General features: G+C 42.1%; 1 protein-coding gene across 1 annotated transcript; it reads right to left on the bottom strand.

Moving 5' to 3' along the window:
• Positions 1-265: 265 nt before the first annotated feature.
• Positions 266-26,056, bottom strand: LOC131081479 (potassium channel subfamily K member 17-like). The gene is made up of 5 exons (XM_058020628.1): positions 25,841-26,056; positions 14,171-14,285; positions 5,170-5,336; positions 3,853-4,021; positions 266-2,145 (listed from the first exon to the last, which is right to left on the bottom strand). Exons 1-5 carry the CDS (start codon positions 26,054-26,056, stop codon positions 1,850-1,852), a joined length of 963 nt encoding a protein of 320 aa, XP_057876611.1. The 3' UTR covers positions 266-1,849.
• Between the last annotated feature and the right edge of the window lie 239 nt (positions 26,057-26,295).

The raw sequence follows: 26,295 nt of genomic DNA, 5'->3' as shown, positions 1-26,295 counted from the left end.
TTTACAATACACCTACACTTACTAAGCTTTGCCTGTGAAAAAGGGTGCAAAGGATATGCATTAAAGGGTATCACATTTTGTGAAGTCAATTGTAATTTACTCATGTTTCAAGAAATACACTTTCTTCTTCAGGTAGGCCAATAAAATCTACATTGTGTATCCATCAGTGAAAACAAGAATGATGAAACATGGAACAGAAAAGTTTATGCTAAAGGCTATTAAAAAAATTACACAATGTTCAAAAATTTGAAATGTATTTATTTTGTATCAGTATGATCCAAGAGGTCCACTGTCTCCCTCTTCCTGATATCTGCTGCCCCTTCAAACAGTATTTGAGAGAACATTTAGTACTATGCAATTAGAAAAAGGTCAGCAGACTGAATTTCATTCAGCTGATCCTTTTGCTGCATTTTTTCCTGTAATCAGTTCCACCAGATATCAATACTCAAGACTGACCTCTTCTGGAAACACTTTTTTCACAATATATGTTTCAGAACTTTTGTTCCTGAAGACTGCACACTTTTCACTCACTCCATTTCTGTGAATATAGCAATGAATATTTCTAATTCCTCAATCCCGTACTCCAGCAGACTCTGTTTTCAGTCTTTTCTCTTACAACCCCATGGGACCTTAGTTCATTGCAAAAGCTGAAGGCTCAATCAAATGCTTCATTCTGGTTTGCTGCCATGGTGAAGTTTTCAAAGTTAATGCTTAGGATGCAAATAGCACAACAGGAGTAACAAAATGAGAAGAACAGATAACGGAATACAAACAGCACCAGGAGTTAGACTCTGTTGTGCCCTTATAAATGGCATAATATTTAAAAAGATTTTTGAGAATTTAATGGAACTAAAAAGACGCAACCAAGTTCTGCTTCATGACTGACACAAAAGCCAAACAAGCATGTCATTCCACAGATCAAAGAGTTGTTATTATATATAAGATGTTAGATAGAACAGGTACAGTACACTAATCATTAACGACATGAGAAGTTCATCACAATAGCATCTCTTGATCATAGCTGAAGAAAATTCAGTCTGTTTCTAGACTGAATTTGTTAATATTGGTGATAGGAAAATGTTGGAACCACTGACTTTTAAAATTGCTTCTAGTCCTCCTTTTCTGACTTCCAAGATGTGACAAAATACAAATTCATCTAAATGAACTGTCGCATTAAGCTGATGACATTTGGTCTGCAAAATACTTCCAAGAATGAATCCACATAAGTTCTGAAGTAAGGAATAGCATTCCCAGTCTCTTTCTGTAAGCAGACTTCTGACGTAGAAATTACTTTTTAAAAAATTGAATGATCTGTTTCTATCAGGCACCTCTACGAGCTCTTCCTCATTGCCATCCCCATTTGAACGATCAGAGAGCAAAACCTTGTTACCTTTCTTAAGCATAAGTACATAGGTGATGGTGCACATCTGCCATGACTGCCAGATAGCTTTAAACAGTGCTTTTCATTTCTTTTGGCAATATGCTGTTTGTTTCCTGCATTAAATGGCACTTGCTTTTATATAGGTATAACTAGAGACTGCAAGAATCATGCAAAGAAATGCACAACAGCTAGTGTTGCTCTGGGATGTCAAAGATTACCTCATAGACTGAGGTGGGAGGGCAGGTAATATTTCCATAAATCTACTTTTGGCTAAGAGTCCTGTTGGTAGTACTTGGTGGTGCTGGAACTAAAACATTCTGTCATTGCTCAATTCAAAATAAAAGCATTTCAAGCTCAATAGCAAACCTTCACCCCATTCCAAGGTCAGAGCAGCTCCACATACACATTTCTAAATGGCTCATCTTGGGTGCACTAAAACCTGCAGAACACAGAGAACATTTTTCTTCCCTACAGGGCTTCTGTAGGAGCTGTGTAAGAGTGAGACTCAACTGGTGCTTTCATTTTTGTGTCTTTGTCACAGCAGATCTCCACATTCTGAAGTCCAGTCATGCTATTTTTGTTACCATCCATTAAATCTTCAGCCATCTCCGTGTTCTTCTTGTTGCATTGACAGAAGTAACTGGAGCTCTCTAGAATGTTGATGCAAAATTTGATAACCAGTGCTAGCCAGGCCATCCCAAAGAGGATCCATAGAGAGATTACATTCTTGTACCAGCTGGGATAGGTGCGATCTGGGTTCATCCCTACAACAGAACCACCCAAAACATTTCTACATTGGATCAAGAGTGCCTCAAAGGAGACATTACATGTAAAGGAAAGACAGTTGAAATATCATGGGATATTAGTGATTTCTACACAAAACAAAAGTATGCCATCCACTTAGCATGTGAACTGATGCTGTAAGTATGTTTCATCATGTGTCAGCAACAGCCTAAGTACTCCTTAGGAATTCAAATAACACTCTTGAGAAAAAAAACCAAATCCCAAATTACATCCATGTCAAAGTGAAATTATTTGCATTCAAGCATAGTTTAGTTTCTCTGCTTATCACTCAGCACCAAAATACTCTATTAGCATGTAACAGAGGTCCCTGCAGGCAGAGAGGTAAGCAGGTGTTATGCACCACTATATGTATCTTGTTAAACCAGATATAAGCAAGAGTCTCTGAGAGCAGGAGAAAAGAGGCCTGAGAAGTCCCAAAGCCTCTAAGAACAACCAAACCTTAGAAGACAATTTGAAATTATCACCAGTCTTCATGGCCACAGAGGCACTCTCTGCAGGATCATGGACAGCTTGGTGCCCATCAGGACTGCCAGATCCTTTTCTGCAGAGACGCTTCCCCACAGGTCATTTATTCCTCCCAGCTCTGTATCACACTAGTGAGGAAACAGTGTGAAGGTCACTTGAACCTCATTTTTGAGGCATAAACCACTCATACAGAATTGTAAGGCAGAATTGTTTAGCCTCTCTACACCACAACTGACATTCAATTATTCTCATACAAACCTAGTGCCTCTATGGCAGTATTCCAGTTACAAAGGTACTACACAGGTGAAGGCACACCTGGAAGAGGAAGGAATACCAAATGTATTACCAGAAACTGAGAGAAGTAAAGCTATTGTAGCAGAGTTCAGCATGTAAAATCAGTATAGGAAAATGCTGAGCTGACCCAGCTTTTGTCAAGCCCCATCTGGCTACCCTTACCAAGGCTAACTTTATTCCTAACTTATTTACATGTGCCTAGACAAGCTCTAATCATAACTTTGATGCATTACAGACAAGTCCTAAGGTAATGCCACTAAGTTGTCTAAGCATCAAGGGAGTGCTATGAAGAAAAGAAAATAGCAAATCTGTAATAGGAATAGCAAATCTGTCTCTCAGGAATTCAAGAGTGCATGTGTTTCTATAATCAATTTGTTTTTAATGAGAAAGTCTTTATCAAAGAGGCGTGTCCTGTGTTTCAGCAAATGCAGTGGGTGTGGATCCAATCCCATTTCCTCTGGCAAAGGGTTTTGGCATCCAAAGCTAAGTAGTGCCTAGTGCCTGACAGCCTATACCTAAGTGATTTAAGTTGCCTTTTAGAAAGTAATCACCTAGGGTTTTGACAGAAGAAACAGTCCCTGTCTGTTAATGAAGAGGCAGAGTGGCACTGGAGTGTGATAAGAGTGCCCTCAGCAACCACTGTGATTGAACCATGGCATTCCTGCCTGGTGGTGCAGACATTCAAGGGACAGGCCACTTCAGTGCCACTTACTGACTGGGAAACAATGCCTTTGTTCTTCCTCAGGTGGCATTGCTATGGCAGAAATTATGTCTTTTCCCACCTGCCAAATGCACACCACAACATACTGATCATCAGGTCTGGGGATTGCTACAGGTGCCAAACTGCCACGTGGGGAACTTTGTGTGCCATGGATTTGCTGCTCAGCAATGAAATGTGAACAACTCACCAATCACATAGTCTCCAAACCCTATAGTGCTGAGGGTAATGAAGGAATAGTAGAAGCCTTCTTCATAAGACCAGCCTTCTTTGTCAGAGAATAACAAGGGAGGTAGCAGGAGGAACAATAACAAGCCAGTTACCAGTGCACAGGTCTTCATCAGGAAGGAAGCTTTATTCTGGTAAAAGAGGAAGGAAAAAAAAAAAAAAAAAGATTGTCACAAGAAGGGAAGCAAGGAAAGTCCAACTTGTTTTCCAGTTAGAGATGATGATGATATGATGATGGACTCCACAAAAACATCCAAACATTCATTGAATTCCATTATAACAAATGGTGTGTCTGTCCTGCATGTGTGCTGGCTTCAGCTGGGATGGTTATTTTCTTCAGAGCAGTTAGTAGGAGGTTGTGCTTTAACTTTTTGTTGAAAACACTGTTGGTAATACAGAATGTTCTTATTGTTGCTGAGTAGTGCCCTGCACAGTGTGAAGGCTTTCTCTGCTTCTCATCCCTCCCCTCCACTGAGTGGGCTGGGGGTACACGGGAATTTGGGAGGGGACACAGCCAGAACAGCTGAGCCCAAGTGACCAAAGGGATATTCCACACCATACAGCACCATGTTCAGCATATAGAGCTGGGGGAAGGAGGAAGCAGGGACTGTTCAGAGTGATGGAGTTTGTCTTCCCAAGTAAGTGTTATGCACGATGGAGTCCTGCTTTCCTGGGAATGGCTGAACACCTGCCTGCTGATGGAAAGTGGTGAACAAATTCCTTTTTTTGTTTTGCTTGTGTGCACAACTTTTGCTTTACTTATTAAACTGTCTTTACCTCAACCCATGAATTTTTTACTCTTCTGGATTCTCTTCACCAGACCCCTGGGAAGGGGTGAGTAACTGCATGGTGCTTAGATGTCAGCTGAGGTTAAACATTGACACTGAGCCAACACAAATTGGGCATCACCTTCATAAGTCCTAAATTCATGCCAGTTTAAAGCCTGTTCCACAAATGCTCCCATGTAACTTATGCAATTCTAACTAAAACTGATGACAAACAGACTAGATAGTCTAGGACTGTGCATTGCTCACATGCTTTATCACTTCTGTTGCTGTAGGGGAAGTCATTCATCACAGAATTTCCCTCAATTAATAAACAACCTTATCTGACACCTCATAGGGCTGTCATAGACTAAATTTATTTGCTTCCAGTTATTCCTGAGTATTATTGCCTTTTTGGTCAAATAGTCAGCCAGGCTCTCCTTGTTAGTCATAGGATCTCAAATACCAGACAATGTCTTTTTTTAGTTTGAGGTATGCTGGCCCATACTGCTTACCTGCCAGTGAAACACCTCCTCTAGGCGAGAGGCACAATGCTGAACCCCAAGCAGCATTAGGTGCCCAATTTCATTCAGGAGTACAAGGTTCAAGGGGATCCCAAAAAGTGCAAACACGATGCTGAAGATTCGACCAACTGCAGTGCTGGGGCTCAGGTTCCCATAGCCTAGACAAGGGATTTGATGAAATGCTTTAATGAAGCCTTAAATCTAAAATAGTCTCTGCTTACACCCCTTCCCCCTGGAGGGGTGAACCTCCATCACCCACAGAAGTTAGGTGAGAAGGTCACTGCTCCAAAAGGACCTTTTTTATAAATAACTGTAAGTTACATCCATTGTTTGTCATATCCTCTCGTGGGCTAGAAAATAACATTTCTTTTGCTGCCAATTTTGCTTAGTTCCTTTTCCATTTACCAGTCAATTTCCTCTCCCCTGCCCACTGCCCTGGCTGGGATCTGACGTAAATGCAAACCTTCCGTTTAGTTCAATTTCTGTAAGCATTGTTGGCATGGGCTTTACTGGTACATGATCCTGCATTGCTGTCAGATGGTCTCTGAATCACAACAATAGTGTTTTAATTATAACAACCACCCTTTTCTACCTTTGTCCCACAGGACTAGTGAACTTAACAGTGCCTCTTGGCGTGTATTCTTTTGCACCACAAGTACCAAATACATCTTAAATTGTCAAAATTATTGTCTAGAGTCAATATATCCAGAGAAATTACATTTAACCTATGTAAAATACTTCAATTTTTGACCTACAGAAAAAGGAGTTTTAAATTTTTCCTCTTTCTTCTAATCATAGGAAGTGATCGAATAAAAGGTCCTGCCTTGCAATCACAGCCTTGCTTGTATCCCCAGATTGTTCTGGCTTCAAAATCACTTGTTTTCATTCCACATATGTTCTTTTTAAAATGCCCCATGAATTTGCAGACTTGCACTTGTAATTTCCAGTGTCTTCTGCCACAAGAAAGATTTAACTAGGGTATACTTCACAGGATGCTTTCAAAGACAGAGAACTAGCACACCACAAGCATTTCAACACTGCGTTAGCCAGTCAGAGACCTATGGCCTTGACTAGATTCCAAAATCACCTCTGCTTATTAGAGATTGTTGTATGTCCACAGAGGATATTATCTTTTCACCACAAATAACGCTATCCCCTCCCAGCACCGCCCAGCCAGGGGCACAGCAAGCACAGAGGTGCTCCCTGCACTGCTGCCTTGCTACCCTGCCTCTGGGTGCTGTAGCCTCAGGGCAAGTGAGCAGCGCCCAGCAGGGAGAGGCCCCAGGGCTGGGCTCTGTATCCCAGATAAGTGAGAGTGCAAACATCTGTGGTTAACTCCAGAGTCCCATTTCTTCACTAACCTCTGTCACATGCCAGATGCAATAAGCCACTGACCAACAATGTAGAAATGTGTGCAGCTATGAGCTGGGGATATCTACACAGGCCAAGTTTTTGCTGACAAAAATCTCTCACCATGGCCAACTCTGCAGTTAGTTGTGCATGACTGTCAGCAAACTACACCCAGAAAATGGTCTGGGGGCAAACTATTCCTAAGAATGCACCCCCACAAATCCCAAATTTGATTACACAGAGGACAGCCCCTTCAATAATTTTAGGCACACAATCCACCTCCAATGGAGCCCCAGGAGCCTGTCTCTGGGAAGGGGGAGAGCATCCCCCAGAAAGAATGGGTGCTCTTATGTAACTAGATGTTTTGAAGTACAGTCCAAAAAAAGTGGCTAAATTAAGACTTCATGACAGTGCTACTCCTTCTTAGCAATGCTAATGCACTTTTCCTCAATGATTGCTAATTTCTGCCATCTTTCACCATTTCTAGACTAACAAGTGTGGTAAATGAGACATGTAGGCAAGAACATCTGGTAGATGACCCCTTCTAAGTGAATTATAGAAATATGTGTCTGGTGTGATGCATTTCATACTGGCTGTGACATTTCTGTGGATTAGTTCCAATTTTTCTCTTATGGGATTAGGGTGTTTTGTGGCCTGACCTGGCCCTGGAGAAAGTGCTGGGGGGCATTTACTGTAGGGCTGGAGGCTGAAGATGAGTCACAATCATTTATGGTCAGTTATTCCCAAGGTGGTTTCCCCCAGCCCTTCCCCTTTCTTTTCCTTCTATATCAAGTTTTGAAAGACTCTGGAATGTCTTGGGCAGTTCTTTTAACCACAGATTTCTAAGTTTCTCTGCAGAAAAACATGAAAGAAGAAAGGCCCATGTTCTCTGGCCACTGTGCGAAGCACAGCAGCATTCAGAATTGTGGGGATGCCACATAGTGCTGGATGGCACCTAAACTTAACTTGTATGTTACAATTAATTTAGAATGGCAAATTGAATGATGTAGGAAGGTCTAATGTGCCCAGTAAACTCAGCCCTCCAAACACCAGACATGCTTTGCATTTGATTTCTCTGGTCCCTCCTCCCTTGGATTCAGCAACTTGAGACAATTTTCTGAAGACTTGGTACACAGTTGCTGTACACATGCCAAAAAAACCATGTCCCACCAGCTTTTATATAGGATATGAAGTATAATCAAATAGCACAGGAGACTTTAGATCATGCAAAATGGCCAGAAATTTACTCCTGTCTGGTTACATCCACTTGTTCTTGTACTAGACAAAGAAATGCCAACCTAATTGTATATAAACCTTAACTGTTATAAAACTTAAGCAGGAATGGGAAAATGGGACTTCCTCTCTTCAGTATTAGCTGGTGTCTTAAATCATTGTGAGCTAGATATTAGAAGATCTGAACGAGATTCAGAAATTAAGACTGCACTGCCAGTTGTCACATCCCTCATGAGCTGCTGCTGGGATGTCACAGGTGCATGTCTGAGCAAAGAGACACTGAGAAATGATCACTAAAATCTGCAAAGACAAAAATGTGTGTTTCCACTGAAGCAGCTGGATTAAGTGCATGTATAGCTCCTCTTGTTTTAAAATAAGGTGTAATGTAAGTTAAGCTTCTTTGGAGGAAACAAGAATGGTTTTATTTCTAAATGCTCATAGCCATGTGCTTTAACTCATGTGCTTTTGTTACATGTATTAAGTAATTCAGGATTTTTCCCCTACTTTCCCATTACATTCCTGCCCATGAGGGATTCAGAATCTCTGTAGACTTCTTAAGAAGATAAGACTTATTAGTGAAAGATCTTTTCATTCACAAGACAGTACTTGCAATGCCCTCAGTTAACTGAGGCAGCTGCAACTTCCTGCTACCCACAATGAAAGATTTGTTCTTACTGTCCAGATATAAGAGCATTTTCATCAAAAAGTGCTTAGAACAATATGTGTCTATCATAGGCTGAAAAACATCTGAAAAAAAAAATTCATCTGCAGAATAATCCAGGGTTAGCATTAAACCAAATCTCCCCAAAAAAATGTGTTTGAGTGCTAAAACCACTGATAAAGCTATGGTTAGAGAAGCAACACTTCTTGTTTTATTACATCTTTTCTCCTACCTGAAAGTATACAAGCCATCATTTCCTACAGACATGGGTCTAATCCAAAATTTACATATTGCTCTTGTTGACAATATTTTGCTTTGAATAATCAGGAATTCATCTAAGATGGGGGCCAGGTATCCACTGTGCAGTTCACTGAGGGGTGCCAATACCAGAATTATTTTATTTTTCACTACACATTTAAATACTCAGTAAAACTTCTTGCTTGGCAGTTGGGGTGATACTCAGTGAGCCATATTCCTATTTTCCCAGGCACTGAAGGAAATTAAATCCTTCAACCATCCAGCTCCTCCCACCAGTAGCTCCTCCTCTAACACTTTTCAGGAAATCTAAAATTTCTTTCCCTTGTGGTCTTTACAAGTGATCTGGATGTTTTAATCCAGCAGAAATGAAAGGTTTTTTCCATGAAAAATTCAAACGTTTCATTGAAGGAAAAAAAAAAAGAAAATTCACTTTAGATGGAAAAGATATCTTTGGGTACTTCAAATTGGAACAACCACAAACACACCTTCTGATCACTCACACAGCCTTATGGTAACGTTTGTCTGGTTCCTTAAAATGTGAGCATAGCCCCAGCTTAGCTGGAAGGTGACCCTGACAAAGCACTCACTAGCCTGCTCTGACCTCATAGCTGGCTGCTTTAACAGACAGTTGCACTGGAGATCTCCTCAGGTACCAGGAAGCCTGAATTATCTTATGATCTTACAAGCATTAGGATTTTCAGAGCTCATTTGGTACCACCTACATTCACCTGAACATCAGCAGGTCAGGGGTTCCTATCCTGCCTCCTGCCTTGAATGTCTCCATAACTATATAAAACATATTAACATGCTGGCTTCTCAACCTTCTTGTGAGATTTCACATTGTATCCACCAAGTCTGCACTAAGTTCAAGAACACTTATCAGCTGCACACAGCTGAGGACAGCTGGCATGGGAAGTCAGGTATTCCCAATTCATCCATCCAGGGAGGATGCTACAGGCATGGAGCCTGTACATGTGGGACAGAAACAGGACACAATCCCCAAGCAGCCACATTGCTGGCATTGGCTTCTCAGTTTTATGGTTATAACAAACAAAAAATGTTAAAAATTTGATTTTAAAGCTAATGGTGGCAGAATTTCAGGAACTGTGGCTCATATGGGGAAGCTCGTTGGGACCCTGGCAGGTTGAACCAGGGAAGTTATTAAGAGTTTTAGCCCTATGAAGTTCCAGATGAGAACAAAATTTGGTTGCACACTCCTCCAATGAGTGAAAAAATGCTTCAGATGAGTACTGCAGTCTTTGACTCATGCTGTGCATACACTGAAAGCTGTACAGTGGGCTTAGGCTCAGCTGGGTGAGATAGCATGCAGTCAGGAAAGCAGATCCCATTTCCAATGCTCAAGAGATAGCTCAGAGGATGCTGCTGTGAGTGGCTGTCCCCAGACCCACAGTGACCTCCCATGGACCACTGTGCCACATCCTGAGTGGCCAAGAGAAACTCTCTATAGAGAAACTCTGCCAGCTGCCACAGGGCAGGGAAAAGATCAACACATCAACAGTGGCAGATTTTCAGCTGAGAACTCCCCTACGCAAGAGGATCCTGAGGTTCACAGAGGATTCAAATATGAAAGTCGTCCCAAGTAACCACTTTGAGACATGAAGTTAGTTTAACTGAATTCCCCAACAGACTGTCAGCCAGCAATGGGAGGAACCTGACCATTTTTCAGGAACTCCACCAGACACTGGGCAGCACTGCAGAAGGCCAGAGTTTTCACAAAACTCTTGCTGCCCAAAGCTTTACCCTACCAGAATTTCACAGCCCTGAACTTGCTATTGTTTTATTCCCTGCACTGGAATCCTCTGGGGCAACTACTAAATGTCTGTAACAGGGTGGTTAATACCATCACTCACTGAATAGCCTGATCCGTGCCTCTGTTGTTATCTCCCAGTCCTTTGGGATACTGCTTTTAGGAGCTATGTGCTGTGCTAACTAGAGAAGGAAAGAACAGGAACTTCCCTTCTTCATGGTGAGATGGTTTACTTGTCCCATTTTATATCTAAAAAAGGACCCTTGAAATTCACACAACTGAATTTTGGTGGTTGTGCTATCAGAAAATGGCAATACAGCACTAGGCAATGGCATCCATCCATTCTATATTAGGTGGGACATTCAGGCTAGAGAGGACAATACTCCTTCTACTCTTAGGCTCAGCCTCATCACTGATTACAGAAAGGGCCTTTCCCTAGCACCTTCTCTGAAATTACACCACCCTGTGGTCGTTTGACTTCAGGAACTTTGATCTTGTGCCCCACTCTGAACTTGCTTTGACCTCTGTCCTGTTAGTCCAAACTAAGTAGGAGGAGAGTAAACACAGAAAGGAGAGACTTTGTGTCGGCAAGGGATAAAGAAGTCCAAGAGATAAACCCAGCAGCAAGTCAGCTTTTCTTTCTTTAATCATGTTTACTACTACAGCTCTACAGGAACTCTGAGGATGACCCCTCAAGGCATTGGAGAAAGGGTTCCTATGGAAAAATCTGCAGAAAATGAGATAACATCAAATCTGGCATGATATGATATGTCAAGGACAGCAACGAGGAAAGTAGAGAAGGGGGGGTGAAAGAATCAGCAGGTGGCCAGGGCTGCCCGTCCCAAAGTTATAAATGCAGTTCCATTCAAATAATGAGATTGGCCATGAGGCAATCTCATGATTTGGGGGACTTCTTTAAACAAGAGATCTTAGTTCATCCATATCTGTTCTTTAAACATGTGCAATTGAGGCACCAACTATGTCCAGCCTGCAGGTCAGAACGTGCTTTGTTTTTAAGCGAAGTTCACATGCTGCTTCTAATCACTAGTAGTGAAAATAGATGAGGCTCTCATTTAACTGCAAGAAGGATACATTGCAGAAGATGCTGCAACAGGAGACACGGGGATTTAAACCTTGTAAATGGGGAAAGAAGCTAATACCCCTCAGCTGGTGTTAATGGGGAAAGAAGGTAACATCCCCTCCTGTATCCCAGTGAGAAAGTGCTCTGGGGTAAGGACTTGAGAAATGGACCTAGCCTTCTGAGGGGGGGTTAAAGCACCTAAAGTAGAACACAGAAGCTGGCAGAACAGAAAGAGCATCTCAAAGGAAAACGATTAAGGTAAAAGTGATAGTGGTTTTGACAGTGCTGTTTGAGAACAGGACAAGAGTCACAAAGTTGTTATTTTGCATAAGAAGCCACCAAGGCATAGATAGCATTAATTACAAAGAAAAAATGTGGAAGAGACAAACAGGCCAAAGGACTTGCAGCAGCTAGAACACATGGAAGAGAGGTTCATCCATATTCTTCAAATCTTTATATAGTACTCCTAAATTCCTGAGACTCTTTCTTCTGCATTATCGTCTTAACTCTACCCTTCCTGAACTCATTTGCCAGAATGCCTTGGGTTTTAAGTCCTATAGGCTAATCTTGTGCAGATGGACCTGCTTTCATTGGCTCCATAATCACAGCCTGAGATAAACCCTTCCTTGCCATGTAAGAACACTAAAACCTCTACAAAATCTCCAGAAGCCTTCTCAATTGTCATTTATCTCATTGCCACACCTTACACATGAAGTTTCCTATTGTGACTCACCCCTTTGAACTTCATTGAGTTCTTTGGAAAGAAGTTTGTCTCTTTTCTTGACATAATCAATTATCCTTCCCAGTCACACTGTGGTATCCTCATCGAGGCTGAACCCCTCAACTACCTTAAGAATTTGCATAAAGAGAGATTATGATAACAGACTCAGGTAGGGCTCTGTGAAACCATTTGTAGTTTTCTCTTCTACAACATATCAACAGAGTGTTATGACACTAATCTGCATGCAACTAACAATTTCACTTGAAAAAGCAGAGTGAAGGGTCCAGTGCTCTGAAGTTTTCTGCATAGAAGTGGTTCGTATTGCATTCTCATATCTGCAATTGAAAATCATTAACAAGTCTCTAGAGTCATAGCACCAGCTTTAAAATCATGAGATAAAGAGCTGCAAGATTTGGTTCTTTTCAATTTCCAATTGCCTCTGTTACCAACTCAGTTGTGTCATGCCCTGTCCTGTCCTCCTCCCCTACAGCCATCAGGGCAAGGAGTTACAAAAAGAGAGGAGTGGGGGCAGGGGGTTGGGGTGGGAAGAGTAGTTTAGCAGCTACTCTTAGTATAGAAGAGCAGAAATGCTTAGTCTAGGTCTCTGCCAACATCCCCTTATATTTTAACACGATAAATTTGATTCTGCCTGAATATCATTAACTTAAATTGGCCATGGTGAAACAGTCACTCTGATGGCTTAGGAACTCATCAGGATTCACTACTGAGGCACGCAAAGCAGCTCTGAGCAGATGCTGCTTTGTACCAAAGGCGGGAAGGAACTGACCAGGCTCTGCTGGAAACCCAGAGCCTGAGCAATCCTGTCTGATGAGCCTCCACTGCCATCATCTGGTGCAACCCTTGCCTGGCAGCGCAGCACACTGAAAGTGTGTTCCCAACCAGAACAATGTGCAAAGGAGCAGGGCAGAAAGATGTACTGAGTCACAGCAAGATGACACACCACCACCCACTCGCCTCCACCCCCACAGAAAACCCACAAACCCTCTCTTTGAGCTCATGCCTGGGGGCTCAGTGTTCTGGAGCCAATGCAGCTTCAAAAACAATCAGAAATCAAAAGAAGGTTCCATTTGGGTACAAAAAGAAAAATCTTGATTTAAAAATGTTCTTAAAATCCAAGACAGCTGACAAATCAAGAAACCCAGGAGGGATTTTTGATACTCAATAACCATCTCTCCACATGCTCTCCCCTCTATGTTTTTTTTAATACTGGGTCATACCATAAGAAAAAGACATCAGGGCAAGTTATTAATGGTTTTGGGGACAGGGGACACAAACTGACAATAATTAACAGCATCTGCCTTAACTAGCTCTGTACCCAGTACATTTTATTTTTTCCACTTTCCCTCCCTCTACTGATTTCCACCATTTCTTCGTGGCTTTGCATTACCCATTTGCTGAAACATGAGTCAACTGAATTGTGATGTTTATTCAGTTATTTAACTTCCACTTGAACAAGCAGGTCCTCATCTAATACAGGCAGCAATAAGGAGGAATAATTCATAAATACAGTCTCTGGAGATGCAATAGCCAGCATAAAAAGTTTTCCAAAATCATTCCTGTCCTTGTGGTAGTAAAAGCCCTTTCAATGCACAATTCACTTCAGACCTCTCAGAGTGGGACAAGACTTGGGAAAGTCCAGGCAGTGCAGCACCATGACGTTCAGGCCCCAGAAGCCATGTAACTTAGCAGGAATATGTCCTGAGCTAATTATGCCTGTGTCTGATCAGTTAGAGATCACTGACAAGGCACTGACAAAGCACTCCTAGGGCTGGGGTCATGGGTGCTTCCCTACTGCAAGCTCCAGGGACCCACACAGTGCTGGAGCAGCAGATGAGTACAGGCCCTCATTCCCACTCTTGTCCCACCTATGAGGCGGCCCTGTAAGCAGGGAACTCTTACCTATGGTTGTTATTGCAGATATGGAGAAGAAGAAAGACCCACTGTAGTCCCACCTGCCCAGGCTAGTGGTGTTTCCCTGGAGGGTTATGCCACTCTTGTAGGCTTGGATGATACCCTGCAAAGAGACAATAACATGAGATCCCACAAACCCCTTTAAGGCAAGTTCATGTGACTGGCATTTCCATGTCTGGCTGGTAAAATCCCAAACTACAACCACTTCGGATTCTGTTGTTTCCCTTTTAGTAGAGGATCTCTTGTGCCTTAGAGACCAAAGGGCTGCAAGGTCAGAAAAGCCAAAGCCAGCATATTGCTTCTAAGAAAAGGGCACCTACAGCAATACAATAAAATTGCACATGCACATGGTAGATTATATAGATAAATGTGGAAGAGATTGGAGGGTAAGATCTAACTAGAGAAGGCCTAGACAGACAATAATTAAGACTGCCTTATGGCAAATTCATTAGAAAAATGAAATGCTTCCAGATGGGATATTCCAATGGCAGAAGTCCCTGAGGAACAAATATACCTGCATGTGTAAATGACACAGATCCCTTGCAGGGAAGCCCCCTGGACTGGAGAGGAATGCATCTGGTGTGTTATAGGAGACTGAGACTACTCAGGTTGGCCAATATGTCCCCACATTGGGACTACAAATGGGAAAGAACACATCAGATTAGCATTATGCCCAATTCTGTTCAATCCTCCTGGGAAAGACTTAGAAGTCACTAGCTGAAGTGCGCAGAGTTATGACAAAATAAGATATGAGATGTCTTAACAGTGCCCACATCTGACTATACCTTCCCATGCCAACAAAATCAATGATAGTTGTGTCCAAAACAACATTATTCACAGCATGAACACTAAACATTTCACACTTCACAGTAAATTATCTTTGAATGCAAAGTATAACCAAGAACACATAAAATTCATCATCTCTGAAAAAGACATGCAGATACTAAATAGTACTGTCCCCATCCTAACAAAAAAGACTGCTGATAAAACTTTCACCACTGATAATAAAAGGAATCACACTCAGATTTTGATCAGGTTTTGGTTTTGCAAAGGAATTGTAGTTTATACATCCACCAAACAAACTGGCACATCAAACCTGCAAAGTGAGGAAGCTTTGCCCCATTTTACTGATGTAACGTGCTCTACATAATTTACATTATTTATATATTATACAAGGCTGTGAATTAAAAACTGTTTCCAGGGTCCCAAGCAGCAGCTTAACTAAAAGGATCATCCTCTCTTTTCTCTGTAGCTACTAATTCTCACACTAAGATGAAGGAGCAGCTCAGAAATCAACACATTTTTCTAAGCAATAAACACTGTTTGATAATGCATTCTCAGCAATATCTTGATTTACTCATAACTGAAGGCAACTTAAACCCCTCAGAGTCATGCTATAATCTATTAAATTCTAAATTATGAGACAGAGCAGAGACCCTGTGCTCTGAGAATGGCTAAGGACCACACATGTTTTATTGCATTTTGCTTCCTTCTGTGATTTGTTGCTGTAATGTTGAGTGGGGCAACTAAAAAAAAAGATTTTGTATATAGCATTAGTGACATAAAAGAACCAAGCCCTGCTTCCCTTTTCCATGCAACTACCCCTGGAAAAAAAAAAAAAAAAAAAAACCAAAATAAAAAAACCAAAAGAGAGAGAAAAGGTTGCCTCAAAAGCCTTCAGAAGGATTTGTTTTGAACAATTGTGTGTAATTCCCCCACTCATTGTTCTTCTTCCAGGTCTGGTGTCTGCATTGAAGTTTGTCAGGTTACATGGGGTGTAGGCTGACAATATTTGACCTTTGGTTTAAGAAGTGTAAGAAACTCTGCAGACAATGGCCTAGACAGGAATCAGTGTGCATGAACATAAAATAACTCCCAAAGTAAGTTAAATGGCAAGAGAGACGCTGGAAAATTATACAGATGACCTACCTTCCTCCCCCTCCAGAAACCAGTAGTTAAATTTGAAATAAAAAAGCTTGATATTTTATTCCAAATTTCCTTCTGTAAACTGTGATCTCTGCAGTTGTTAGTCTTGAACACATATATACCTGCTGGAACAGCAACAGTCCAGTTCTTGGATAATTTATTATCAGCTGGATCAGGGATACTTGAAAAATTCAAACATGCAGCATGCTCGTTGTCCATTCTCCTGCCTGATGTCTTGCTGATACAAGCTCAGCATTAGATAATACTACACTCAACATTAAGTTTTTAAAGCCAAAAACACTTAAGAACCAGAGAGGATTGCAAGGACCTGCAGCACAATTGGCCCATAGAAATGGAAAAACCTTCATGCAGAAAAGAGAAACAAAGAGCCTGCAAAAGACATCATGAGAAGCAAGCAGCAGTAACCAAGTCATTAAATGTTTAATTTCACATTTTTGCAGCACTTCTGTTTTGCTTGGATTAGAAGCAAGAGGCTGAGCAGTTGTGAGCCAGCTTTGCAGTGACTCGTAACAACTCAGAATCCCAGGGTCACTGTAGACCTTCCCCAGGCAGTGATGCTACTGCCAGGAAGTGCAGGATGTGTCTTGAGGCTCTGAAGACAGGGCACAGCACCTGCCCTAAATGCACAGTGACCTGCACTGCTGTCAGTGGGATGGAAGTACCACGGAACCGTGACTCACTGGCAAAGAGCGGGCCCTGAGCTTGCAGCATGCCAGCTGTTTTCTGTTCCTGGTACTTTGTGAGGCACTTGGTGTGCTTGCTGAGGTCTCCAAGCCCTTTCAGCAACAAGTCTCTAAGCATTTATTTGTTACATCTTGTTATCAAATAACCAGAGAACATCATTAACCACTAGGCCCACCCACCTGTTGAAGCCAGCCCAATGGGGAGCACTGAATATTCATGCAAATCAAAGCCACTTAAATAAAACAACACTCCCAGAAAAAATGTCAAGCTCATTACTGTTAGGAAGGAAAAGCTACCTATTACCACCCTTAAAAGGGAAGATTCACAGTGGTTGGAGATAAGGATACAGTCTTTGTTTTCCTAAAGTAAAAAATGTTTTATTATACTGTCTAGAATCAACCTTTGACATAGCAACAATGATGACAGAAAACTAAAGATTGACTCTTCTGAGAATTGTAGAACTAATGGAGCTTGCCTTCCTGCAGATGTGCCCATGGGGGCAGATTCATGAAAGAGAAATCCATTGATGGCTATTAATGCACAGAAATTACTTCTGGCACAGGAAGTCATTGGATTGCAAACTCCTGAAGGCTGACCGAGCATTCAGGGAGATACCAGTGAATATTCTCCCTAATTTACTATATTCCTTTAGACTTTTGCTCTTGTTCTTTAGACTTTAGGCTATAGCTCTTCTTCAAAGAAAAATTAAAAATGGTTTATAATTTTAGAGAGAACACAGGAAAAAACCCAGCTGATAAATACTCTAGCAGAACAGCTGAATTCTCCCTGCTTTTTCCATTGAAGAGGTGTTGATATGTCTCTGCTATGGATTTGCAAGTAAATTTGAAGTATATTTTAGCCTGTGGGATCAGGGGAAAAGAAAGTGAATCACATATGTTGCATAAGTGCTTAGTTTCCTTAGCCAGCCTTTTTGAGACCCAAAACCTTTGTTTTACTTTATGATTGCTTTGAGGTGAAATCCTAGGGGTTTTCCTTTTTCTCTTAATTAGGCTGATTTGTACACTGATTAGGATAGAGGACTAGGAGATTTGCACAGTGTTTGCCTCAAAACCTAATGCATTAAAAGGCACTAGTAGTAGCAGCATCTTAAATCCAGTGTTCAAAAGCAGTTATCTGTCTAACCTAAGACCTCAGTCGATACCACAACAACACAAAAAATACTGAAGTTGCAGAGCTTGGGCTTGATATTTTGGGAACTTTAAAGGTCATGTGCAATTCAGAAAGCAGAAAGGAAACAGGTGGGTGGGTAAAATACTAGGAAAAACCAGAATGCAGCGGTTCTTTGGTTTCTACTGACAGACAAGCTGTACAACATAAAACCATTGTTTCACTTCTCTGCACTTACTTCCCCCTCTCTAAAGTGGTAATAATTTAAAGTTTGCAGTGACTACTGCATCTTTAGCTGACAATACTTACATAATTTTAAATTACAGATAAAAGTTTTGTGGGAATTATTGTAACTCCTACAGGATTTATAAATTGAGATTTTAAATTCTTAGACCTTCATGGGCCAATGAAACTTCATTTGCAGGCTGCTGCATTTTCTCATCAAGTAGGCTTTGCTTGGTGCTCCTTAATATTGCCATAGCTGGTGATTAGAACACCAGCATGACGTCCACTCAAAGAGGTTTATTTAAAATGTAGATGCCTATCCTGTTACCTTTGTTAGAAAAAAATGCCTCAGAAGAGTCAACTTGAGCTTCCAGCTCCACCTTTCTCAAGTATAAGCTCTGAAGTTTCAGTTAGAAATGGCATAAACTCATGCTTGCAAATACAAGCTCTATGTTAGATTACATCCCAGTACAAAAGCCTGCTTTGTGCATATTTCTGCAAGGAACTCCCTGCTTGAATTCAAGCTAAGGGGTAACCCTGTGAGGAAGCTGTGGATTTCTGTTGACTCCCTTATCACACTTATTTTAGGATGGCAATACTCCTTTCCTTCCCTGTCCTTTCCTATCAGTTGCTGGTTCTTTCTGCAGGAACACCCAAACACAATGTTACCACAGCTTCCTTATCAGAGTCAAAAAAAGAAACTAAAAAAATTAAATCACTCCTACAGCCTGAATTTTAACCCTTCACAGCTCTGGGGCTGCACCTCTACAGATGACTGATAATGCAAGACTCACCTATACTGGAGTTTTACCAGTTCTACTCAGCTTTGCAGCAATAAACCCAAAGTAGTTATTACCAGCAAAAATTCAACCAGTAGTCATACTAGCAAAAATTCAACCACAGATTTTGAATTACACTCAAAAGATCTGTTCATACTGTCTAGCTAAAAGAAACCAACTCCAAAACAAAAAAAAAAAAACAAACCACCAAAACCCAGCCCCAACAACTACATTTTTATTTCCACTTGACGTTTGAGTATTGCATCTTCCTCCCCCAAAACTGTAGGTTTGTTCTTTTGTATTGGCTGCAGAGCCACTCTATCCTTCAGCCATACCCGTAAGTCTCATTGACCATGTTTGCTGTGTTATCAGCTCTGGGCAACTCCCAGCTTTCTCAGCTTACACTTCCTCTCCTCCACAGTTATCACCACATGTGGGCCCCCCACCACCTGCCTGTGGCTGCAGCACAGCTTCTGATCACCAAGTGCTGCAAAAGGAAGGACCATTAGTTAATATGACCTCATTGACACCAGCTAAAAATTCAGTCTTTCGCCTCTGCACTGAGTCACAACAGCATATGACCAGCATACAGCTTTCAGAAAAGGTATTTAAGGTCAGCAGTAGAGAATGAATGAATGTGTATATGTAAACTGAGGCACTATGTTCTTTACAATCTTTCTTCAGAACACTATGCTTCTCTTTCCTCCCATAATCTTTACAGCAAAAAATAAGCTTTATATAATGATTAAACAGACTGATTCTAATCTGCCTGCCCTCCCCAAGATGAGCAAGTTAAGTGAAAATGACAAAAGCAAAGCCCCAAAAGCTTATGACCCTACCAAATATATCCATAAGAATTCATGACTTTTTTTTTTTTTTTTTTCTGGAGGAAAACATCAGGGAAAGAGTCATAAAAAATGACCTTTTTATAAACTGTGGCTCCTGTCACTGCTGTTGTCCCCTGCTTCTGAACTGTGGCATTCTGGCCAGAGGTGACAGTAATCCTGAGATACCTTTAAAGGCAAAAGGAGTATTTACTAAGTGTATTTGAAAGCAGTTCTCAAAGAAGGCAAAAATGGACTGGTATAAGAAACTTTATTCTTAAGTTTAGTTGAAGTTTATATATTCATATACAGAAATCAACTTTTCCAGGGCGTACATGAACTCCTGAAAAAGGCTTGCCTCCTTACAGACAATTTCCTCACCTTTGCAACATATAAAGGAGGAAAATAATGTGTTCAAAAGGCACCAAACTACCATTTAGATTAATGAGAAAACAACTCACAAACTTTGTGCACTGGAAATTCTGTGTAATGTTGGCATATAAACATTCATTTATGCCTCACAGGATACCAGATGTAAATGAGAAAAAAATGGTTAACATTAACCTTGGTCTCAGATTGCAAAGACAAAGGTCAATTCATTTCCAAATAATTGACAAATAGATTATTGATCCCACTTTTCCTCCCAGCCGTGAGCTCTGATCCCTTGTCTTTGTCTGGAGAGGAAATTTATATGAATTCTGCCTGAAAGAACTGGCACAAAAAACCCCCACCAAAAAACAAACAAACAAAACACCCAGCTGGGTTTTCTTTTGAATTCATAGTGTTGGGGTTTTTTTTTTCCTTAATTTTATGCCACTTGAACAACCTCAGAGCAGATCAAGTAACTGCTCCCCCATCTCCCCAGCAATGTTTGCCAATGTAATTGGCACTAGCTCCTCAATACCAAAGGAACCCTGAGAGCAAAAGCACTTTTACTTCACAGCTGGATGTGCACTACAGTTTCTAGATTTCATCTAGACTTAGCAACAGGAGAGGAACAAAAGATGTAGCCTAGTGCAGTAATGCTGCAACCAATGCTACTGTAAACCACTAGTACTTTTTCTGAAAATTAAGCTTTTATATCAAGGAAGAACCTGTGGCATGATTCATGAGACAAAATGTTGCTGAATTCCAGTCACTTCCCAAACCCCAATGACAACAGCTGGGCTGCAACAGAAATAGGCAGGGCCTGTTGAAAGAAGTTCAAAGAAGCTGCCTGTATAATTTACAGAACACAGAACTGCTGCATTGTATTATCCTTGTAAAACTGAAGATTTCTTTCCCTAGTTGTTTTTCTTTTAACTGCATTAAAAAAGATAAAGTATTAAAAACAATATGTATAAGAATAACTCACATCTTCAAACAACTGACAACAATTACCATTTCTCTTTTTAGAAGACACCCCCAGTCTTTAGCTATTCACTGCTAGTTGTGGGTCTCAAATCTTCTGGTAGGGCAAATTATTGAGACACTCACCACTCAAATGCAGCTGGCTACACTCTCTTGTTATTTCCCACCAAGCCTGACCAGCTGTAACTGGGAATTTGATAATATCAAAAGAACCTATCTCTCTAGGCAGAGGTATGATATAATAGGCTGCTGTGCTTTTTCCCTTGCCTTTCTCTTTTTGTACCTAGGTACTGGACACTACCAGAAGACCTAGGGCTGAGCCAACTAACCAGAAACAGGTCATCAGTATGTCTTCTCATCACCTTCCAAGAAGTCTGATGACATAGTGCCAGCCTACTGCCTTACAGAATAATGATTTTACCTTCAACAACTGCTGTCAATTGTATGCTAGAAGATGGTATTATTAGCACAGAATGCATATTCTTGGTAAGGCACCTACAGCTCTTTTAACCAACAGGTCGGAAGAATAATGAATTGGCTGTAGCTTAAGCAAAGCAGTAGTACATTTTGATAAGCACAAAGTTGGGAAAAATAATTACAGAGGATCAACCCTGTGACAAGCTAATGTGACCAAATTGGGTTCCATATAGATATTACAGCTCCACAATACCAGGAGTCAGTGCTGTTCCTTAAAGGCCCTCACCACTGGCAGGTGATCTCTGATGCTCACCCCTTCCTGTTGCATCATTTGAGTGCAAGATTATTTTAGTAAACTGTGTTTGCAGGGTTTTATTTCCTGACAGCTGTCACAATTCTCTGCTGGTTCAATGTCAGTACAAGCCAAGGTATTGATGAGGATCTTTCAGTCACATGGGATCTCATTGCTCTTGTAAACATCTACTCAAACTCTCTGTGTACCTCTAGCTGTTGACTCTGGAGATAAGAGTATCTAGATCCACCTGTAGCCATTTAGTTTATAACCTGCCCTTTAGCATTAGGCCCTTTTCACTAAACCTTACATCTTTCTAGGTATAAGAAAAAAAATTAGCTCAGCTTTCATTTTCTCATTTTATGAAAGAAACTGTATTTAAATAGCATTATATATCTACAATAGAAAACCAACAGAACAACATAATAAGTATAGGAAACATCTGTACTAGGGAAATATATATACAACACAAAAGGTTTCTATCAAAAAAAAAAAAAAAAAAAAAAAAAAAGGATAGCATGAAAGGGATGCCATGGTAATAGGTAACACACAAAAAGTGCTGTTCCAAGCTTGGCCCTACACCCTACAGCCAATCATCTGATCAAAGAGACACTGGCAAGTACAGCAGCTGAGTGCCTGTAAACATTGAAAATAATGCAGGAAAATGAGTGAATTTGGAGGGCAGCTCAGCTGGACTAGAGCTACATATACACTCACACTATGCAGTAAAGCACTTTTTGTACTAGAAGTGATTCACATCAAAGCATGTCTAGGTGTCCCCAACCCCAAAAGGACAGAAAGGGTCTCAGCCCCAAGAAATATGCCCATATACAAAGTGTCCTCTTTGTGTGCAGCCTCACTACTTTCTGGACACTTCCAGAACCTAGAACCAACATATTTTTTGCCCGGTCATAGATATTTTTCTCCCCAGCTGAGTCCAGCTACTTTTCTTCATTGTACTGAAAGTGTATCACCTGCAACTGTTCTACCATGGCATCTGCTGCCATCTTCTGCAAGTCTTGCCACTGAGGGCTACATTTGATGTGACCTCACATCCAGAAATTCCAGCATGTAAAGATCACCACCATCACGATAACAAAAGGGCAGATATTGCCCTCTTTGCATGCCGCCTAGTGGCTCATGGGGATGGCCTGCTCTCAGTCTTGCTCCTGCTGAGCACGCGTGCAGTCAGACCGTATACAACGGCAGAACAATAGCCTGGGGTTACATGGGTCAACAAGGTCAAACTTATGCGTTCCTCGAGTAAACATCACTGGATGCACTGTAGAGACTTGTGGCCACAGTGCCTCCATTGTGCCCTCTGTGTGTGCATAAACACATGACCATGCATTGTTTATCTGCTTCCATGTAAAGCATTCACATGGGCTACTTTTAACTACCCAGGAAACGTGGAACTGCTCCTGCAGGGGAAGAGCTGGCCAATTCCTCCAGGCAAGAGAGCCCCAACAAAATCCAGCTACAAGAAGCAGAGGCCCACTACCACAGATGTCACATGCTTCCTAACACATTCTCCTCCACTGTTGTTTTTATTGTTGGTCTGCTATGTTAACCTCCTTCTGTCCTCTCCTTTGTCAAGTAGAAGGCTGCTTCTTCCTTGGAAAGGACCCAAGTCATAGAAATTACTGAATGATAATTCACTCATCTAGCTACTGCAGCATGGTTTGTTTGCTTTGCTTCCCTCCTAACCATCCTCACTCCATGCTCTCCTGCTAGCTCCTTAAAGCTGGGGCTCTCTGTTGCTCCCCCATCTGCACAAGGGTTGGAACAGTGGATTTCCCCTCCCAGCTGGTAACTAGGAACTAAGTGATAACCAGGTTGTAAAATTACATTTGTACATTGCTCAGCAAACTAGGATTTTATTTCATATTGGCCCATATACACTTAAAACAAACAGAGTTTAGCATTATCTGGAATCTGAGAGCTATAAGAAAACAATGAGGAGTTCCCAGTTATGTCAAGGCAATTAAAATTCACACACTGCTTTAAGTTTTCACAAACATGCTTTATGTCTTTCTTAATTAGCAAATAATTAATCAGCTGTGTATCTAGAAGACAAGTTTCTTATCTGAAAAGAGCCAGTGATGACACTGCCTGATAAACTATGTGCAATAACAATTTACTGCACACAAAAACATCTCGTTTTGAGCATACCTAGAGCATGCCAGTGATTGCTGCCTAGGAAATTAGAAAAGAGTATAGGCAAGCATCAGTTCTGCGGATTTTTGAGGATTAATTTCTCAGCATTAAAGTAATTCAAAATAACACACAAAGCCATTCAAACAGAGTATGGCTTCTCAGAGCATGAAGGCACACACGGACACTGCATAAAAAGAAACAAAGCTTATTTGTAACTTTCCCATCAAGGGCTTGCTCAGTCACAATTAAGTATGCACACGGCATATTGTCACAACCTCTGGTCTAAAGGGATTTGAGGGGTTTTCCTATTCTCGGGGTATCAAGAACACGTAGAGGTCATGCTGCAGTAAAACAAACTGACTGAATGACATTTTTACCTATTTAGTTGTGATTATCTTCTCTCCATTACTAGCACCTCATTACCATCATTCACCAAGGGCTTGCAACCCCTGGGCAAGCGTCATACCAGGTGCTCACTACACAATGGACCAGTGCTGAATGAAGCTTAACTAAGATTCAGCTTTATGAAATGCCAGTCTGATCTTCTCTGCTCTATTTCTCACTTCTCTCTGTTAAAATTCCACAGATAGCATACCATACGCCATAAGTAATAAAAGTGGGTACTTCAGTAGCTTACAAAGGCCCAAATTTATAGCATATGATCACTGTACTACTGTCTGCCAACAAAGAATATACCACTCAGAAAGCCAAGGGACGAGAGTATGACATAAGGAATCAGCATAATTTTTGTCTGCCAGAGCCTTGCTGAAACACCCATGATTATCCTATTTGGTGGCTTTTGGATTTTCCTCTCTGATGAAGAGAAAAGAAAAAAAGTATATATTCAAGTTCCAAGTCTCTTTTAGAGCCTTTGAACTGCAGTGACCAGCTGCTATGGTTTCAGTCATCGTCATACACTGCTTTTACAAGCAAACAAAAACTCATCAAAACCAAACAACCCCAGGTTTTCTTTGTGATGGCAGCACCTATCTGAGGCAGATGAGTAAAGCCTCAAAGCAAGAAGTACATACTCAACTATCAGCACCTACTGAAATCAAAGGGTTTGGGTAAGTACTCAAGACACTTCAATATTGCAGGTTTTTCTTTTTCAGGCAAAAGGCGAGCAAAGAGAGAACGCACTTAAGTCACTTAGCTCGAATCTGTATTATAAAAATTCAACCATCTGTACTTTCGTAAAACTGCATTTGTTGTTGCTTTACATTTTGCAACCATCCTACAAATATCGTCAGAAGCATTTTTAAGGATAACTTAAGAGACATAAAGACTTTCCCTTTAAACAAGCAGAAGATGGAAAGAGTCTGACAGACGTATACACACCAACTAAATTTACCACGACAAAGCCTTCCCATTAGAATTTACCGCTTGCAAGACGTCACAGTTTCCGAAGTGCAAGAGCAAACCTAAACCACCTGTAATTAACCGCAGGTAATTGTCACGTAACGGGACACTCCACCACCGCCTGCCTTCGGTCATCCGGCGGCGCTCCAAACCCGCGAACGCCGCGGCTGGTGGGAGGGCGGCGGAGACCGAGAGCATCTCTCCATCAGCGGGGAGCACCGGCGGCCGCAGCGCGGGGTGCGGAGCCCGGCGCGTCCCGGGCACGGAGCGACGCGCCCGAGGCGGCTGCCCACGGAAACCTCCCACGCCGCGGGCGGCTCCTTCGGGATGAGCGCGCGTACACTTACACAAGGAAAAAGTTTGCTGGTTTTTGTTGGTTCTTTGTTAAAGTTACTCTGGGGCTGGAGGCGCGGTTGGTGCCGCTCCCCCGCGGGCGGAAGGCAGCGCTGCCCCGCAGCCCCAGCGGGCGCGGAGCTCCCGGCGCGCCCGGGCTCACCTCGATGAGCCGCTGCAGGGCGGGCCCCTGCAGGCAGGTGTGGTTGCCCAGCAGCTCCCAGTGCTGCTGGAGGAGGTTCTGGGCCGCCTGCACCTCGGCCGGCCGCTCCAGCGCCTGCAGCACGACGGCGCCCAGCCCCAGGTATCCTACGTACGCCGCCAGCAGCACCAGCACCCCCCAGCGCCGCCGCCGCCGCTGCTGCCGCGCCGCCACCATCGGCCCCGCTGCCGCCGCCGCCGCCCCCGGCGCTGGAGAGGCGGCTCGGCCCGGGGCGGGAGGAGAGGGCAGCACCAGCCCGGCCCCCAGCACCTCCCCCGGCCTGGCCCTTGCCACCCGCGGCGGCCAGGAGGGGAGCCCGGAGCCGTGCTGGGCAATGAAGGCCGTCGTGCCACTCGTCTTGCAGCAGCCCACCCCACCCCACCCCACTGCAGCTTTTTTAGACCTTTTATAATTTG

Source organism: Melospiza georgiana, chromosome 3 (assembly GCF_028018845.1).
Source record: "Melospiza georgiana isolate bMelGeo1 chromosome 3, bMelGeo1.pri, whole genome shotgun sequence".
Lineage (NCBI taxonomy): Eukaryota > Metazoa > Chordata > Aves > Passeriformes > Passerellidae > Melospiza > Melospiza georgiana.
This window is presented reverse-complemented; position numbering and strand designations above follow the sequence as displayed.

What these genes read in the sequence shown, in the direction of transcription:
- LOC131081479 (XM_058020628.1), bottom strand. Translation starts at nt 26,056, where the DNA reads ATGGTGGCGGCGCGGCAGCAGCGGCGGCGGCGGCGCTGGGGGGTGCTG. An exon ending in ATCTGCAATAACAACCATAG is followed by an intron (nt 5,337 to 14,170) that starts GTAAGAGTTCCC and finishes TCCCTTGTCTAG; the next exon opens with GCTATGGGAACCTGAGCCCC. An exon ending in AGGAGGTGTTTCACTGGCAG is followed by an intron (nt 4,022 to 5,169) that starts GTAAGCAGTATG and finishes CTCTTTTACCAG; the next exon opens with AATAAAGCTTCCTTCCTGAT.